Below are 17489 nucleotides of genomic sequence, written 5' to 3'. Positions count from 1 at the left end.
CCCAGTGGAAGTTGGTGCAGCCTCCTGTCTGCCCTTCAGTGCTGGGCCAGTGCCTCCTTTCAGGACCCTCATTGGGATTTATTTTACTGAGAACCTGACTTGAGATATATACCGTTTTGCATGAGGATGGGTGGGTGGGCCATTGCACGGGGAGTTGACAAGACCTGGGCCTTGAGTCTGCTTAGGCTAGGCTGGCACTCATCTCCCTGGGCACCACTTTCCTCATGCTTGCAGTCTGGTTAGAATCTCATCTTGTAATTCTGAAACTGCAGGGTCCCAGCGCTGGGAAGGGAACGTCCATGTCATCTACTGCAGCCCGTACCTGCTACAGGCAACCATTCCTCACCTGCATCCTCCAGCTTCAGACTGAGCTCTGACTGGGGGGGGAGCTGCCCTCCGCAGGAGCTCTGACTGTTAGAAAGTTCCTCTTTGTGCTGGGCTGAAACCTGAATCCTCCAGTAACTTTTACCCGCTGGTTTCTGTTTCACCTTCTGGAGCCAAACATAACAAATGTAATCTCCAAAGTGCTTTGCAAGTTGAAAAAAGTACTGTACAGAATCACCAAGCGGTTCTTAATATGTCTTTCAGGCCACCTTCTTGACTCCTTTGCCCGCTCAGCTTTATGGGATTCTGGCCTGGATTACCTGCATGGGACGGGACACGGTGTTGGGTCTTTTCTGAACGTTCACGAGGGTCCTTGTGGCATCAGTTATAAAACATTCTCTGATGAGCCCTTGGAGGCCGGCATGATTGTCACTGATGGTAGGTGTCCCTCACCTAGAGGGTGTGCGTGGGTCCTCTGGCCTTTCTGAAAGCTCTTTGTTGTTTCTTGTATTTTAATTATTATAAAGTAAATTGGAAATAATTTCTCCTTCCTGAATTAACAACAACAACAGACAACAACCTTTTTTGATTATAAAAGTGATAAATATTCACTGTAGAAAAAGTGAGACTATGGAACGGTATAAAGAAGAAAATGAAAATCATTTGTAATCCAGACACCCAGGGGAAACATGACTTAATATTTTGCTATGTTAGCTTCTTGTCTCTTCCCATATCGTTACCGCATCTTTGTGAATGTATTTTCCTGCCTGCATCATTGTGTCTTACGGATATGCCCCATAATTTATTTGGCGGATCCTCGGTTATTGTACTCCCTACCCTGCAGCCAGTTCTCAGGAACTTCTGAGTCTTTCTCTGTCTGGACCTCAAGTGCCTATTAAAAAGTGCCCCGCGGGAGGAGGCGTCTCTGGGCTCTTACACCCAGATTGAGTGGCCCTTCATCTGTTTCTCCTTCTCCTTCTCCTTCGGGGAAGCGCTGTCATCCCAGGAGTGCAAGCTTCTCTGTGCTTATCTTCATCGTGGGCTGCTTCTCATTTTGGGGTTTGGTTTGTTTTAGAGCCAGGGTATTATGAAGATGGGGCTTTCGGAATTCGCATTGAGAATGTTGTCCTGGTGGTGCCTGTGAAGACCAAGGTGAGTAATTAAGTTTTTGTTTTTAAAATTCCCTTATTCCTTAATGGGGGAGGATGAGGACTTTTGTCCTTGGAACCAAGAGCATGTCATTCTGGGGCCAAAATGGAGCCTCCTTCCCCTGATAGTGGTGTCTCTCCTGGAATTCATTCTCCTCTGCAAAGCCAGAAGGAAAATCCTTAGTGAACTGGGACCCAGAATTGGACCTCATGGAGCCCCAGGCAGGCCCCTGCTTGATGTTAGCTGGGGCTCTGAGTTTACTGGAGGCAGCTTCTTGTCATGAAGCCGCCTCTGCTGTGGGGGAGGGGTGCTCGCTTAAAGGCCCCTTCCAGACCCTGAAGCAGAATCTCCACGGCTGGGGCCCGGGAACTATTTTCAACAAATGCCCCAGATGATTTTTATCAGGTAAAGCTGAGGAAGCCCGAGTTATCCCCTGGGTCGGCCCCCACAGGTGTGGTGCCCTCTGGAAGACAGGTGTGTCACCCTCTCCCCATCACATTACCAAGAGGTCGCAGGCTTTAGGTGCTGGGCTTGACCTAGAAGACCTGTTGGCTCCTCCTCCATGGGTGATTTTGGAAATGGAACAGTTGGAGGGAGGTGGCTTCCTAAGTCTTCAGGGAAGCTGACTGCAGGGGTCTGCTCTCTGCTTGCACACTGACGTCACTCTTCTTGAGAGTGGCCTCTCCCCTCACTCCCGCAGGCCCCGCCAGGAGCAGAGACCCAGCGTGCCCCGGCCATTCCATGCCACGTGCACTGGACGGGCCTGTTACCTGTCACCTGATGGGCCTGGCGGGGTCACGGCAGGCTGCGTGGCTGATGTCAAAAAAAGGGATCTGCTGGGGGACTTACGCCTTAGCAGAGGCTCGAGAACCAAAACCAGAGATCCCCCTGCTTCCAGACGCCCTCTGTGCCTCTTCTCCATCACAGCAGGCAGGAGTCTTGTGGACCTGCTGCTGGGAGCCCCTCAGCTCTCTTTGGCTTTTCCTGGTGGCACAGGCTGTTGTTTGCCCAGTGGAGCAGCTCTTGGAAGGTGGCATCCGCTGTGTCTATTAAAAATGGTGACCAGTGAACCACGTCTCAATTCCTAGTTACACCCGGCTCTGAGGGACGGTCCTGTCTGGTGGGAGTGACCTCGTTGCGGGGCATTGTGGTAAAGAGGAGTAAAAGCTTCTGTTTTCTTCCTTCTCCCACAGTATAACTTCAGTAACCGGGGAAGCCTGACCTTCGACCCTCTAACTTTGGTTCCGATACAGACCAAAATGATAGATGTGGATTCTCTTACAGACAAAGAGGTAAAGAGGAAGCCTTGGGGGAGGGCAGAAGCGTGTGGGGTGGGGAGCGGCCCTACGTTCTCCCCTCCGCTCTCATTTTTAAGTTAGAGCCTAGGCCAGCTGAGTTGGAAAATCCTAGGTCTCCTGAGGACTGGAGGTGCTTTTCCTGTATTTTTGGGTCTCGAGGTAGATGTAGCCCTGCTCTCCTCACTGTTGGGGATGGTAGGGCTTCACAGGTGGGAATGACTAGTGTGCTGTGGCTTTCCAGGAGGGCCGGAGCCATAGCTGCCCTGAGGCGTGTTTAGCAAACATGGGCATGTGTCTTCCCTGCATTTTTGTGGGTGGGTGGGGCCACTGCACATGCCAGATTGTTTTCTGGTGTTGCGTGAAATGTTAAGGAACTGAGAAGCAAATGCTATTATCATATGCCGAGTTTTGTCACAGGCAGGGAGAGAGATTGTTGCTTTGGGCTCTGAAGCCCGTCACAGAGCAGACGCACAGCAGTGCCCACCTGTCAGGCTCAGAGGGTGACAGGCCTTGGAACCCCTGCAAATCCCAGCACGGGTCCCCAGGCTCATGAGGCCAGCTGAGGCGGCAGGCCCAGGAACCTGGAGTACGGCTTGAGGGATCAGGCAGGTGATCAAGGTCAGAGCAGGGACAAGGGTCAAAACAGGGTGGAAACACCACCACCCCGGCTGTCTGCTGTGAAGTGGTCAGGCCCAAGGCAGGAAGACAGAAGCCAGAAGGACACAAATTCCAGAGGAAGGCAGGCAGGCAGAAGTCCAGCAGAAAGCAAATGCGTAGCAGAAGCCAAAGGCAGGACAAGTGTGGTGCATCACTCTAGAAATAAGAAGTTTTTGTTACCAGAGGCAGCCACTGGCCTCATCCCAGGGGCTTTTGAGGCAGAAACGTACCCTCAGTGGAGCCTGCGTGGGCCTTGTGCTTGGCACTAGAGGAAAGTGCCTCTGAGGGCTGGGGAGCCCCCTCTGCGGGGCTGTGGAACGGGCCCTCCCAGCCAGGAGCCCCCTCTCTGCCTCACCCAGCTCACAGAAGGGTGACAGAGGAAGGTCATCTGCTTGCTGCTTAGATTCCCTCTGTGCTTGGGCACCTCATCTTGACCACCAGTGCCTCGATTCAGCCAAATGTTCCCACTCACAGCACCCAAACAAGCCCTGCTGATGCTGGTTTATTCAGTCTGTAGATGGATACAGAACAGGAAGCAGCCTGTCAGCAGCACAGTGTCAGGTGTGTCTTTTCAGCGGGAAGAGTCTCTCCTGCGGTCCTGGGGCTCTTCTCCGGTCCCCACAGGGGTGGCTTAGGTGAGAGGGGATGACGACACAGAAGTGAGCATGGGAGCCACCCTGCTTACAGCCCTCTGCCCAAGGAACCAACCTCTCCTCGTGGCCCTCGAGCACAGCTTCGAGGGTCTTAGCAAGGGACCCTCTACTAATAAGTCACTTTGCCCTCTTGGAAGCCCAAGGCTGTGGCTTCTGCCAAGTGATTCCAGGTCACATAGGCCTTGCTGTCCGCATGAAGCGTACCAGTCAGGAGACGTTTCTTCCACGTGACCTTCCACTTTATCCAGGGAAATAGTGCATGGAGGAAGGTTAAGCAAGGCCATTTTTCCTTGAGGGAGAGAGTCTTTTTAACCTGTGACTCCCCCATGACATTGGACAAAGACCAGTGTTCTCTGTCTGGTCCAGTGTTCATTACTGTACCTTACATACCCCAATCACTGAACTATTCTTTTAGCCACTTAGTTTTTATAGGATAGATAATATCTTCTTACCTTGGAATCATTAGCAAGTTTCCACAAATTACAAGTAGAGGACAGTATTTAATATTCCAAGCAGAGTGTATGTATTATCTCTTTTAGCAAAAGTGTTCATTTCCCATATACCACTCAGTAAATCTGGGGCTTCATTCTGTCTTAAGAAGGCATAGTAATACCCCACAGCAAGATTCTGTCCTTTGGGCTTTTAAAATACCAGTCATTGCCCTTTACCGTCTCCCAAACAGTCTTAGTAGAAACTGTAGGGAGTTTTGGGGTTAGGTCTGCATTCCCATCGATTTGTCACCATCGATTTGTCACCAGGTGGCAGCAGAGGACTTTGGTTGGACACGAATGTGGGTGCTGCAGGCGGCCAAGGCCTTTGTGACCTTGCTCCAGCCCCCTGCGGGTGCCCCAGCTTGTCCCAACCAAAAGGGTCCTGGGAGTGTCTGTGGTCCCAGGCTCGCTCCTGCCTCCTGCACTGTTGAGCTGCTTTGGACGGCAGGCTGCCTTAAGCCCTGCCTGGCCTTGCTGCTGACGTGCAGCTGTTTGCTTGCGTTTGATATCCCACCCCTCTTCCCCACCCCCCAGAAAGACTAGTAGGCGCTTATCATCAGTGGGCATAGGAGCACCAGTTGGGTCAGTCATCGGCAACACCACCCCGTCTGTCTGATGTGACGTGGTCAGGCCCCCTTCGGGGCAGTGCAGAGCGTGGGTTGTCACTCTCTTGGCAGAATGTGCTTCCCTCCAGCCCTCATCCTCCCTCACTCCTCACCCGGAGGAGACTGGCAGAACCCTTGTCATCAGGTTCAGCGCATCAGTACCCCCCGCCCCGTCCCAACAGACAGACACACACACACACACACACACACACCCCAAGTCCCATCGGGCTCCATACTTTTACCTCTTTTTTATTGCCTGGTGTGGTCGCCCCATTCATTTGAGGCTCTGAAAGTCAAACTTACTCCCAACCCCACCCTGCAGCAGTGCAGTCCTTGACCTCCAAAGGCTTTGGGTGCATCTAGACGGCCACACTCACAAGACCCTCACCGGCTTGACTGATCCTAGTTTATTCAGCTTTGTAGGTGGATACGGGATAGGAAACTCAGCGCGTTGGTAGGACAGCCTCAGGTGTGTCTTCACAGCAGTTGAGGCAACCAGGGTGGGTGCAGGAGCTGTGAGACCCCTGCCCCCACTCTTGCATCATGGCTTCCAGGGGTGCTGTCGAGGGGGACACCCGGTTACAAGTTACTCTGCATTCAGGGAAGCCCAGAGCCACGGCTTGCCGTCAGGCATTCGTGGTTCCCTCACACTCACTCCAGTCCACAGGCAGTAGATGGTTCCAGGAGCATTTTCACCATCAGCCATGTGGCCTCGTCCCATCTATTTCCAGGGAGGTAGAACACAAGGAGGTCGCTTGTCCATGAGCAGGGAGAAGGGGTTTTGTGCTCCTTTACTCTCATCCTGTGATCTCAGCACATGGGGCCTCACTGCTCGCTGCACAGCCTTTGGTGAAGGTGTGATGGTGAGACCACGTCTGTATTCCTTCCCTCTTGCAGTGCGACTGGCTCAACAACTACCACCTGACCTGCAGGGACGTGATCGGGAAGGAACTGCAAAAACAGGGCCGCCAGGAAGCCCTCGAGTGGCTCATCAGAGAGACGCAGCCCATCTCCAAACAGCATTAATACCTCCCCGTTTTGTTTTTTTTTTTAAAAACGCTCTGGGGAAAGGAAGAAGCCTGGCCCACCCGTGACATCTTTCCCCTTTCTCTCCTTCTTCCTTACCTCCCCGTTTTACTTTTAGACTCTGAGAAGAACTCAAAATCTTCTTATCCTCTTTGATACTTTCTTGCAAACACTCGATCTTTTATGATTTTTTAAAAATTGTTGAGAATGAGCCAAGAATAAATTGCTGCCCCAGCAGGAGGATCGCCACAAAGCCAAAAGCTTGATCGGGGGTACGCCCCGAGCAGCTGCAGGGAGTCCTCCGGCCAGTGATGGTGAAGCAGCGAGCGCTCTGCGACAGTCACGCTCCAGGTGCTAGCCCCTCGTTCGTGATCCCCTTCGTGCGCACGAGACTGTATTTATGACCAGTGAATAAAATGTCAGAACGCGCTTCATCTGCACCGTCTCTCCTTCCGGCACCATCCACCCTGTGTGTGGGGTGGGCTCACGTCCAGGGAACGTTTTCTAGGTGGACGGACACCTTTGAGGAGAGAGTCCCTGGCCTCCCTGCATATTTTCTGACTTAATTTCAAGCCTCTTTTAGTCTTTTCTCTAGAAAGCCTAATATTTTGTTGAGTATTCTTATTGTAAGTTTTTCTTTCCTGCTTCTAAAATACGTCATTGATGTACAAAAAAAACAACAAAAAATCATGTCGAAAGTGGCAGTCTACTATGGTCTACCCTACAGTGGACAGTGCAGGCATCTCACTGTCTCACTACTTGTAGACAGTGGTCTTTGGCAGGTGCCTGCTACTCCCTATCCTCGGGCGTTCTCTGGACTTGCACGCGTGGGGCAGCCTGAAGGGCCGGCAGAGCTAATGCCTCTGAGGCCTCAGACCATGATGGTCGGGTGTGGGAAAACGGACTCGTCTTCCCTCGGCTGGGATGTCCGAGGCGTGGTCTACACTGCCTCCTGGGGTTCCTCAGTGGGGCTGAGCCCTCCTGGCCCACTGCGGGAACTTGTTCAATAACACACCCTTTATTTTCTTCCTTCCCTTCTGCGTCTTACTTTCCCTTTCTCCCACCAGTGCTTCCTGGAGCCATCTCCCATTAAACCACTTACAGGCAAATCCTTGTCTTTGGGTCTGCTTCTTTAGGAACCCAAGTCATACCCCACAGGTATAACCACTATTTGCTATGTATTTTTGCCAATTTCTTTCTTTGTATTTAGCATTCAGTAATATATAGAATAAGTATGTGTGCATGTAGAAAAGAATATCTATGCACACATACACATCACATGCACAGACATTGGGCCATTCTGTACATATGCAATTTCCTTTTTTTTTTTTTTTTTTTTTTTGCAATTTCCTTTTTTAACTTGGCAATATATCCAAGTTATTTTTTCATATTGGTACCTATAGATCCAATTATTTTTAATGACTGTAGACTATTCTATTGCATGGCTGTCTTCTTTTTAAAACCAGTTTCATTAAATCTCAAACCACATCTTTGATTTGGATGGCTGTGAAAGGTAAGTAAGTAGAAAGCATACTTTGGCCTTTCACCAAAGCACAGCTGGCAAGGTCCAATGCTCATTACTTTCTCCACCTGGGGAGCAGCAAATGAAATGAACTAATCTGTATTTACCATTCAGATCCAGGGTAGCAGCAAAGAAAACTTTACTGGTAGGGTGAGCCTAAATTGACAGAGTACCTAAAAATGGACTAGTCAACATTTACACTGCCCCTCCTGCCTTCTTTCAGGGATCATTGATTCCAGCTTGCTATGTGGGAGGAAGCAAGAGAGACAGCTAGTTCTCAGGTTATATTTGTAACAAGGCCAGGAAAACATAGGAGCAGTGCCTCACAATAACACGTAGTTTGATCCACCAAAGATCAATCCTTGAATGCCTTTGGTTCACCCTTGCTCATATTTCTAATATGTTCCCTAAGACTGGACTTAAACGAGACGTTTCTCCTCAGATGGTAGAACTTACTAATCGTGTTTCTTATCCATCAACTCTCTAAAAGGCAGAGGCCCTCCCCTTGAGGACTCGGACCGTCTTCTCCTCTGTGACATCCCGAACCTTCCCCTTTCTCAGGAAATGGGAGCTGTGAATTGCAGCTGATCTGGAGTTTAAACAGACTGTAACTCAAGTGTGACAGCAACTCCAATGTCTGTTCACCAGGCTGTTAAGCCTGTCACTTCCCAAGGCAGCCTCAGAGCAAAGTTTGATTTAATTGGCTCAAGCCCGCTTTCTTGATCTCTCCAGAAGGTGTCAAAGAAGGTTTTCACACAGAGACACTATGACTGTGAGATGCATCCTCATTTCTGAGTTGTTAGAATGTGAAACTCCATGTGGATTCCATCCTCTGCAACGGGAAGTATCTATACGGATAAGGGTTCTCTTCTACAGTGCTGTTTCCTATTTAAACAAAGGCTTTGTGCTGTGAGATCACTAGAGGTTTATGTTCACTCGGACCCCAGAATCTTTTTCTGCCCTCGCCACATGTTGTGCTTTGTACTCTGTAGCCTCAGGTAGTCTGTTAGTTTAGTGGTTTGGAGCTCAGCACCGGTAAGATCAAAATCCTTTGTTGCGACCCCAGGTGAGCCAGTGGATTTCCTTTGTTCCATGATCGTAGCCAATACCTTTAACCTTGTCACCACTGTCATGGTGTCCTGGCTTCTCTGCCCCGTCCCCATCCCTTCAGTTCAAAAATGAGGTCCTTTAGCCACCACCTCCAGGACCAGCTCACCCAGAATCTAGGACCAGGCCCGTCCTCAGTCAAGCTGAATACTGAGGTGATTCCAAATCCTTTTTCTGCCAGTCCTGTTGCTCCTTTGTGTCCACTTCTAAGGTAGGGTCTCAGCTTCTGAATGATTCTCCCTGCCCGAGATCCAGCTTTTGCGCTCCTATCTGAGAGGCAATGTCTCCTCTCACCGCGACCCCCCGCCGTCTCCTGCACTCCCAACCCTCACCTCTGCTCCCATGCTGATCTCATGTAGGCAGCTGACATTTTCAGATTTGGACACACTCCTTGCACAAGCTGGATGTCGTGGGAAGGCTCGGGGAGCTGGGGGGAACACTCTTGGTGATTCTGTTATGGATGAAATTGTATTTGCCACGATCATGGGTCAAGGAATAGCATCTGCAGACACAGACGCAGATGTTCCAGCTGTCCTTTGGCAGGAAGATGACAAAACATGAGGTACCAGTGGGTGTACAAATCCACGTGCATAAAGAGAAGGGAAGGTCATCATTCTCCACCCCCCTAGCCCAGTGTGCAAGGGCAGAATTAGAGGACATATGTGTAAGAGACAGACCTGATGCTAACTGGCAGAAATGCTCTCACTGCCTTATGAAGCAAGAGTCACTAATTAAAACACAATGTTCGGAGGAGAAGAGAAGATGGTGGAAGAGTAAGACGCGGAGATCACCTTCCTCCCCACAGATACATCAGAAATACATCTACACGTGGAACTGCTCTTATAGAACACCCACTGAACGCTGGCAGAAGACCTGAGACCTCCCAAAAGGCAAGAAACTCCCCACGTACCTGGGTAGGGCAAAAGAAAAAAGAAAAAACAGAGACAAAAGAATAGAGACGGGACCTGCACCAGTGGGAGGGAGCTGTGAAGGAGGAAAGGTTTCCACACACTAGGAAGCCCCTTCGCGGGCGGAGACTGCAGGGGGCGGAGGGGGGGAACTTCGGAGCCACGGAGGAAAGCGCAGCCACAGGGGTGCGGAGGGCAAAGCAGAGAGATTCCCGCACAGAGGAGTGGTGCCGAGCAGCACTCACCAGCCCGAGAGGCTTGTCTGCTCACCCGCTGGGGCGGGCGGGGTCTGGGAGCTGAGGCTTGGGCTTCGGTCGGATCCCAGGGAGAGGACTGGGGTTGGCGGCGTGAACACAGCCTGAAGGGGGTTAGTGCACCACAGCTAGCTGGGAGGGAGTCCGGGAAAAAGTCTGCAGCTGCCGAACAGGCAAGAAACTTTTTCTTGCCTCTTTGTTTCCTGGTGCGCGAGGAGAGGGGATTCAGAGCGCCGCCTAAACAAGCTCCAGAGACGGGCGCGAGCCGCGGCTATCAGCGCGGACCCCAGAGACGGGCATGAGATGCTAAGGCTGCTGCTGCCCCCACCAAGAAGCCTGTGTGCGAGCACAGGTCACTCTCCACACTGCCCCTCCCGGGAGCCTGTGCAGCCCGCCACGGCCAGCATCCTGTGATCCAGGGACAACTTCCCAGGGAGAACGCACGGCACGCCTCAGGCTGCTGCAACGTCATGACGCCTCTGCCGCCGCAGGCTCGCCCCGCATCTGTACCTTTCCCTCCCCCGGGCCTGAGTGAGCCAGAGCCCCCTAATCAGCTGCTCCTTTAACCCCGTCCTGTCTGAGCGAAGAACAGACGCCCTCAGGCGACCTACATGCAGAGGCGGGTCCAAGTCCAAACCTGAAACCCGGGAGCTGTGCGAACAAAGAAGAGAAAGGGAAATCTCTCCCAGCAGCCTCAGGAGCAGCGGAGTAAATCTCCACAATCAACTTGATGTACCTGCATCTGTGGAATACCTGAATAGACGAATCATCCCAAATTGAGGAGGTGGACTTTGGGAGCAGGATACATTATTTTTTTCCCCTTTTCCTCTTTTTGTGAGTGTGTACGTGTATGCTTCTGTGTGAGAATTTGTCTGTATAAGCTTTGCTTTCACCATTTGTCCTAGAGTTCTGTCTGTCTGGTTTTTGTTTTTTTTTTACTTAAAAAATTTTTTTTTCTTAATAATTATTTTTTATTTTAATAACTTTATTTTATTTTATCTTACTTTATTTTATTTTATCCTCTTTCTTTTTTTCTTTCTATTTTTTCTCCCTTTTATTCTGAGCCGTGTGGATGAAAGGCTCTTGGTGCTCCAGCCAGGCATCAGGGCTGTGCCTCTGAGGTGGGAGAGCCAAGTTCAGGACACTGGTGCACAAGAGACCTCCCAGCTCCATGTAATACCAAATGGCAAAAATCTCCCAGAGATCTCCATCTCAACACCAAGACCCAGCTTCACTCAATGACCAGCAAGCTACAGTGCTGGACACCCTATGCCAAACAACTAGCAAGACAGGAACACAGCCCCATCCATTAGCAGAGAGGCTGCCTAAAATCATAAGGCGGCCACAAACACCCAAAAACACACCACCAGACGTGGACCTGCCCACCAGAAAGACAAGATCCAGCCTCATCCACCAGAACACAGGCACTAGTCCCCTCGACCAGGAAGCCTACACAACCCACTGACCCAACCTTAGCCACTGGGAACAGACACCAAGAACAACAGGCACTTCGAACCTGCAGCCTGCGAAAAGGAGACCCCAAACACAGTAAGATAAGCAAAATGAGAAGACAGATAAACACACAGCAGATGAAGGAGCAAGGTAAAAACACACCAGACCTAACAAATGAAGAGGAAATAGGCAGTCTACCTGAAAAAGAATTCAGAATAATGATAGTAAAGATGATCCAAAATCTTGGAAACAGAATAGACAAAATGCAAGAAACATTTAACAAGGACCTAGAAGAACTAACGAGGAACCAAGCAACGATGAACAACACAGCAAATGAAATAAAAAATACTCTAGAAGGGATCAAAAGCAGAATAACTGAGGCAGAAGAACGGATAAGTGACCTGGAAGATAAAATAGTGGAAATAACTACTGCAGAGCAGAATAAAGAAAAAAGAATGAAAAGAACTGAGGACAGTCTCAGAGACCTCTGGGACAACATTAAATGCACCAACATTCGAATTATAGGGGTCCCAGAAGAAGAAGAGAAAAAGAAAGGGACTGAGAAAATATTTGAAGAGATTATAGTTGAAAACTTCCCTAATATGGGAAAGGAAATAGTTAATCAAGTCCTGGAAGCACAGAGAGTCCCACACAGGATAAATCCAAGGAGAAACACGCCAAGACGCATATTAATCAAACTATCAAAAATTAAAATATAAAGAAAACATATTAAAAGCAGCAAGGGAAAGACAACAAATAACACACAAGGGAATCCCCATAAGGTTAACAGCTGATCTTTCAGCAGAAACTCTGCAAGCCAGAAGGGAGTGGCAGGACATAAAGTGATGAAGGAGAAAAACCTACAACCAAGATTACTCTACCCAGCAAGGATCTCATTCAGATTTGATGGAGAAATTAAAAGCTTTACAGACAAGCAAAAGCTGAGAGAGTTCAGCACCACCAAACCAGCTTTACAACAAATGCTAAAGGAACTTCTCTAGGCAAGAAACACAAGGGAAGGAAAACACCTACAATAACAAACCCAAAACATTTAAGAAAATGGGAATAGGAACATACATATGGATAATTACCTTAAACGTGAATGGATTAAATGCTCCAACCAAAAGACACAGGCTTGTTGAATGGATACAAAAACAAGACCCATATATATGCTGTCTAAAAGAGACCCACTTCAGACCTAGGGACACATACAGACTGAAAGTGAGGGGATGGAAAAAGATATCCCATGCAAATGGAAATCAAAAGAAAGCTGGAGTAGCTATACTCATATCAGATAAAATAGACTTTAAAATAAAGAATGTTACAAGAGACAAGGAAGGACACTACATAATGATCAAGGGATCAATCCAAGAAGAAGATATAACAACTATAAATATTTATGCACCCAACATAGGAGCACCTCAATACATAAGGCAACTGCCAACAGTATGAAAGAGGAAATCGACAGTAACAGAATAATAGTGGGGGACTTTAACACCTCACTTACACCAATGGACAGATCATCCAAAATGAAAATAAATAAGGAAACAGAAGCTTTAAATGACACAATAGACCAGATAGATTTAATTGATATTTATAGGACATTCCATCCAAAAACAGCAGATTACACTTTCTTCTCAAGTGCACATGGAACATTCTCCAGGATAGATCACATCTTGGGTCACAAATCAAGCCTCAGTAAATTTAAGAAAATTGAAATCATATCAAGCATCTTTTCTGACCACAACGCTATGAGATTAGAAATGAATTACAGGGAAAAAAACGTAAAAAACATAAACACATGGAGGCTAAACAATACGTTACTAAATAACCAAGAGATCACTGAAGAAATCAAACAGGAAATCAAAAAATACCTAGAGACAAATGACAATGAAAACACGACGATCCAAAACCTATGGGATGCAGCAAAAGCAGTTCTAAGAGGGAAGTTTATAGCTATACAAGCCTACCCAAAGAAACAAGAAAAATCTCAAGTAAACAATCTAACCATACACCTAAAGGAACTAGAGAAAGAAGAACAAACAAAACCCAAAGTTAGCAGAAGGAAAGAAATCATAAAGATCAGAGCAGAAATAAATGAAACAGAAACAAAGAAAACAACAGCAAAGATCAATAAAACTAAAAGCTGGTTCTTTGAGAAGATAAACAAAATTGATAAGCCATTAGCCAGACTCATCAAGAAAAAGAGAGGACTCAAATCAATAAAATTAGAAATGAAAAAGGAGAAGTTACAACAGACACCGCAGAAATACAAAGCATCCTAAGAGACTACTACAAGCAACTCTATGCCAATAAAATGGACAACCTGGAAGAAATGGACAAATTCTTAGAAAGGTATATAACCTTCCAAGACTGAACCAGGAAGAAACAGAAAATATGAACAGACCAATCACAAGTAATGAAATTGAAACTGTGATTAAAAATCTTCGAACAAACAAAAGTCCAGGACCAGATGGCTTCACAGGTGAATTCTATCAAACATTAAGAGAAGAGCTAACACCCATCCTTCTCAAACTCTTCCAAAAAATTGCAGAGGAAGGAACACTCCCAAACTCATTCTATGAGGCCACCATCACCCTGATACCAAAACCAGACAAAGATACTACAAAAAAAGAAAATTACAGACCAATATCACTGATGAATATAGATGCAAAAATCCTCAACAAAATACTAGCAAACAGAATCCAACAACACATTAAAAGGATCATACACCACGACCACGTGGGATTTATCCCAGGGATGCAAGGATTCTTCAATATATGCAAATCAATCAATGTGATATACCCTATTAACAAATTGAGAATAAAAACCATATGATCATCTCAATAGATGCAGAAAAAGCTTTTGACAAAATTCAACACCCATTTATGATAAAACTCTCCAGAAAGTGGGCATAGAGGGAACCTACCTCAACATAATAAAGGCCATATACGACAAACCCACAGCAAACATCATTCTCAACAGTGAAAAACTGAAAGCATTTCCTCTAAGATCAGGAACGAGACAAGGATGTCCACTCTCACCACTATTATTCAACATAGTTTTGGAAGTCCTAGCCATGGCAATCAGAGAAGAAAAAGAAATAAAAGGAATACAAATTGGAAAAGAAGAAGCAAAACTGTCACTGTTTGCAGATGACATGATACTATACATAGGGAATCCTAAAGATGCCACCAGAAAACTACTAGAGCTAATCAATGAATTTGGTAAAGTTGCAGGATACAAAATTAATGCACAGAAATCTCTTGCATTCCTATACACTAATGATGAAAAATCTGAAAGAGAAATTATGGAAACACTCCCATTTACCATTGCAACAAAAAGAATAAAATACCTAGGAATAAACCTACCTAGGGAGAGAAAAGACCTGTATGCAGAAAACTGTAAGACACTGATGAAAGAAGTTAAAGATGATACCAACAGATGGAGAGATTATACCATGTTCTTGGATTGGAAGAATCAACATTGCGAAAATGACTATTCTATCCAAAGCAATCTACAGATTCAATGCAATCCCTATCAAATTACCAATGGCATTTTTTACGGAACTAGAACAAATCATCTTAAAATTTGTATGGAGACACAAAAGACCCCGAATAGCCAAAGCAGTCTTGAGGGAAAAAAACGGAGCTGGAGGAATCAGACTCCCTGACTTCAGATTATACTACAAAGCTACAGTAATCAAGACAATATGGTACTTGCACAAAACAGAAACATAGATCAATGGAATAAGATAGAAAGCCCAGAGATAAACCCACGCACCTACGGTCAACTAATCTATGCCAAAGGAGGCAAAGATATACAATGGAGAAAAGACAGTCTCTTCAATAAGTGGTGCTGGGAAAACTGGACAGCTACACGTAAAAGAATGAAATTAGAACACTCCTTAACACCATACACAAAAATAAACTCAAAATGGATTCGAGACCTAAATGTAAGACCAGACACTATAAAACTCTTAGAGGAAAACATAGGAAGAACACTTTTTGACATAAATCACAGCAAGATCTTTTTTGTTCCACCTCCTAGAGTAATGGAAATAAAAACAAAAATAAACAAGTGGGACCTAATGAAACTTCAAAGCTTTTGCACAGCAAAGGAAACCATAAACAAGACCAAAAGACAACCCTCAGAATGGGAGAAAATATTTGCAAACGAATCAACGGACAAAGGATTAATCTCCAAAATATATAAACAGCTCATTCAGCTCAATATTAAAGAAACAAACAACCCAATCCAAAAATAGGCTGAAGACCTAAATAGACATTTCTCCAAAGAAGACATGCAGATGGCCAAGAAGCACATGAAAAGCTGCTCAACATCACTAATTATTAGAGAAATGCAAATCAAAACTACAATGAGGTATCACCTCACACCAGTTAGAATGGGCATCATCAGAAAATCTACAAACAACAAATGCTGGAGAGGGTGTGGAGAAAAGGGAACCCTCTTGCACCGCTGGTGGGAATGTAAACTGATACAGCCACTATGGAGAACAATATGGAGGTTCCTTAAAAAACTAAAAATAGAATTACCATATGATCCAGCAATCCCACTACTGGGCATATACCCAGAGAAAACCGTAATTCAAAAAGATACATGCACCCCAATGTTCATTGCAGCACTATTTACAATAGCCAGTTCATGGAAGCCACCTAAATGCCCATCGACAGACGAATGGATAAAGCAGATGTGGTACATATATACAATGGAATATTACTCAGCCATAAAAAGGAACGAAATTGAGTCATTTGTTGAGACGTGGAGGGATCTAGAGACTGTCATACAGAGTGAAGTAAGTCAGAAGGAGAAAAACAAATATCGTATATTAACGCATGTATGTGGAACCTAGAAAAATGGTACAGATGAACTGGTTTGCAGGGCAGAAGTTGAGAACCGGATGTAGAGAACAAACGTATGGACACCAAGGGGGTAAAACTGTGGTGGGGAGGGGATGGTGGTGTGCTGAATTGGGCGATTGGGATTGACATGTGTACACTGATGTGTATAAAATTGATGACTGATAAGAACCTGCAGTACAAACAAACAAACAAAAAAACAACTAATACTAAAAAAAAAAAAAAAAGGAATGAAATACTGACACACACTACAGCATGGCTGAACCTTGAAAGCATGGTCTCACTGAAAGAAGCCAGACACGACAAGCCACATATTGAATGATTCCATTTCTATGAAATGACCCAAAGAGGTAAATCCATGGAGACAGAAAGCAGAGCAGTGGTGACCAGGGACTGGGGTGACAGGAATGAGGAATGACTGTTTATGGGGGGTGTGGGATTATCTCTTGTGTTGATGAAAATGTTCTAACATTGGTTCAGGTGTTGGTTGCACAAGTCTGTGAATATACTAAAAACCACTGAATTGTGTACTTTAAATGGGAGAATTGTGTGATATATTATCTCAATAAAGTGGTTTATTAAAAAAAAAAAGAACTGGGAGCACTGGGATGTTCTTACTTTTCTTATTTCATGTTTATCATTTTGCCTCCATGGCTCCTTCAGGGCAGGGGATGAGTCTGAGTAATTTTTCTTTTGAGCTTTCTTTATAGGGTAAACGTTGAATGGATGCTGGTACAGATGGACTCAAACTCCATCACAAGTGGTATGTTTACAGCAACCCAGGCAATTTTTCTTACCTTCTGCCCCAGAAGTCAGTGCAACATGCTTTTTTTTTTTAAACTGAGTGCCTGCTGTGAGGCACTGCAGTCTCTTCAAAGTCCTGCTTCAGCTCTGAGGGCCTGAGGACATGGCCCACAGCCCATCCTCCTCTCCCCTGAATTCCTGAGTTGAGGACTCTCAGATTTGAATTGAAGCTTTCTTGCTCTGTTTTCTGGTCCTGTCCTGTAAGTGGGTTACAGACTTCTTTGCTGCCTGAAAAAACCCCATCTAGTCTTTTTTAAAGGGAAGTTGAAACTATTGTTTACTGTCACTGTGTGGACACAGTATGGGGGGGGCCACAAACCTCCCTCACTTCTCTTTCCTCTCAAGAAAAGCCAAACGTT

The 17489-nt window shown here is 46.3% G+C and overlaps 1 protein-coding gene across 2 annotated transcripts in view; it reads left to right on the top strand.

The window, feature by feature from the left end:
• XPNPEP1 (X-prolyl aminopeptidase 1) overlaps positions 1-6632 on the top strand; it is a 52901-nt gene extending 46269 nt beyond the window's left edge. For both annotated transcript variants that reach the window (XM_068548521.1, XM_068548522.1), the window contains 4 exons: positions 589-762; positions 1400-1476; positions 2667-2765; positions 6075-6632. In XM_068548521.1, coding sequence (XP_068404622.1) covers positions 589-762; positions 1400-1476; positions 2667-2765; positions 6075-6203 — 479 coding nt within the window. In that variant the 3' untranslated portion in view covers positions 6204-6632. The remainder of the gene's footprint in view (positions 1-588; positions 763-1399; positions 1477-2666; positions 2766-6074) is intronic.
• Positions 6633-17489: the final 10857 nt, after the last annotated feature.

This window comes from Eschrichtius robustus, chromosome 7 (genome assembly GCF_028021215.1).
Source record: "Eschrichtius robustus isolate mEscRob2 chromosome 7, mEscRob2.pri, whole genome shotgun sequence".
Lineage (NCBI taxonomy): Eukaryota > Metazoa > Chordata > Mammalia > Artiodactyla > Eschrichtiidae > Eschrichtius > Eschrichtius robustus.
Note: the sequence above shows the minus strand (reverse complement) of the source record. Positions and strands in the feature narration are given on the sequence as shown.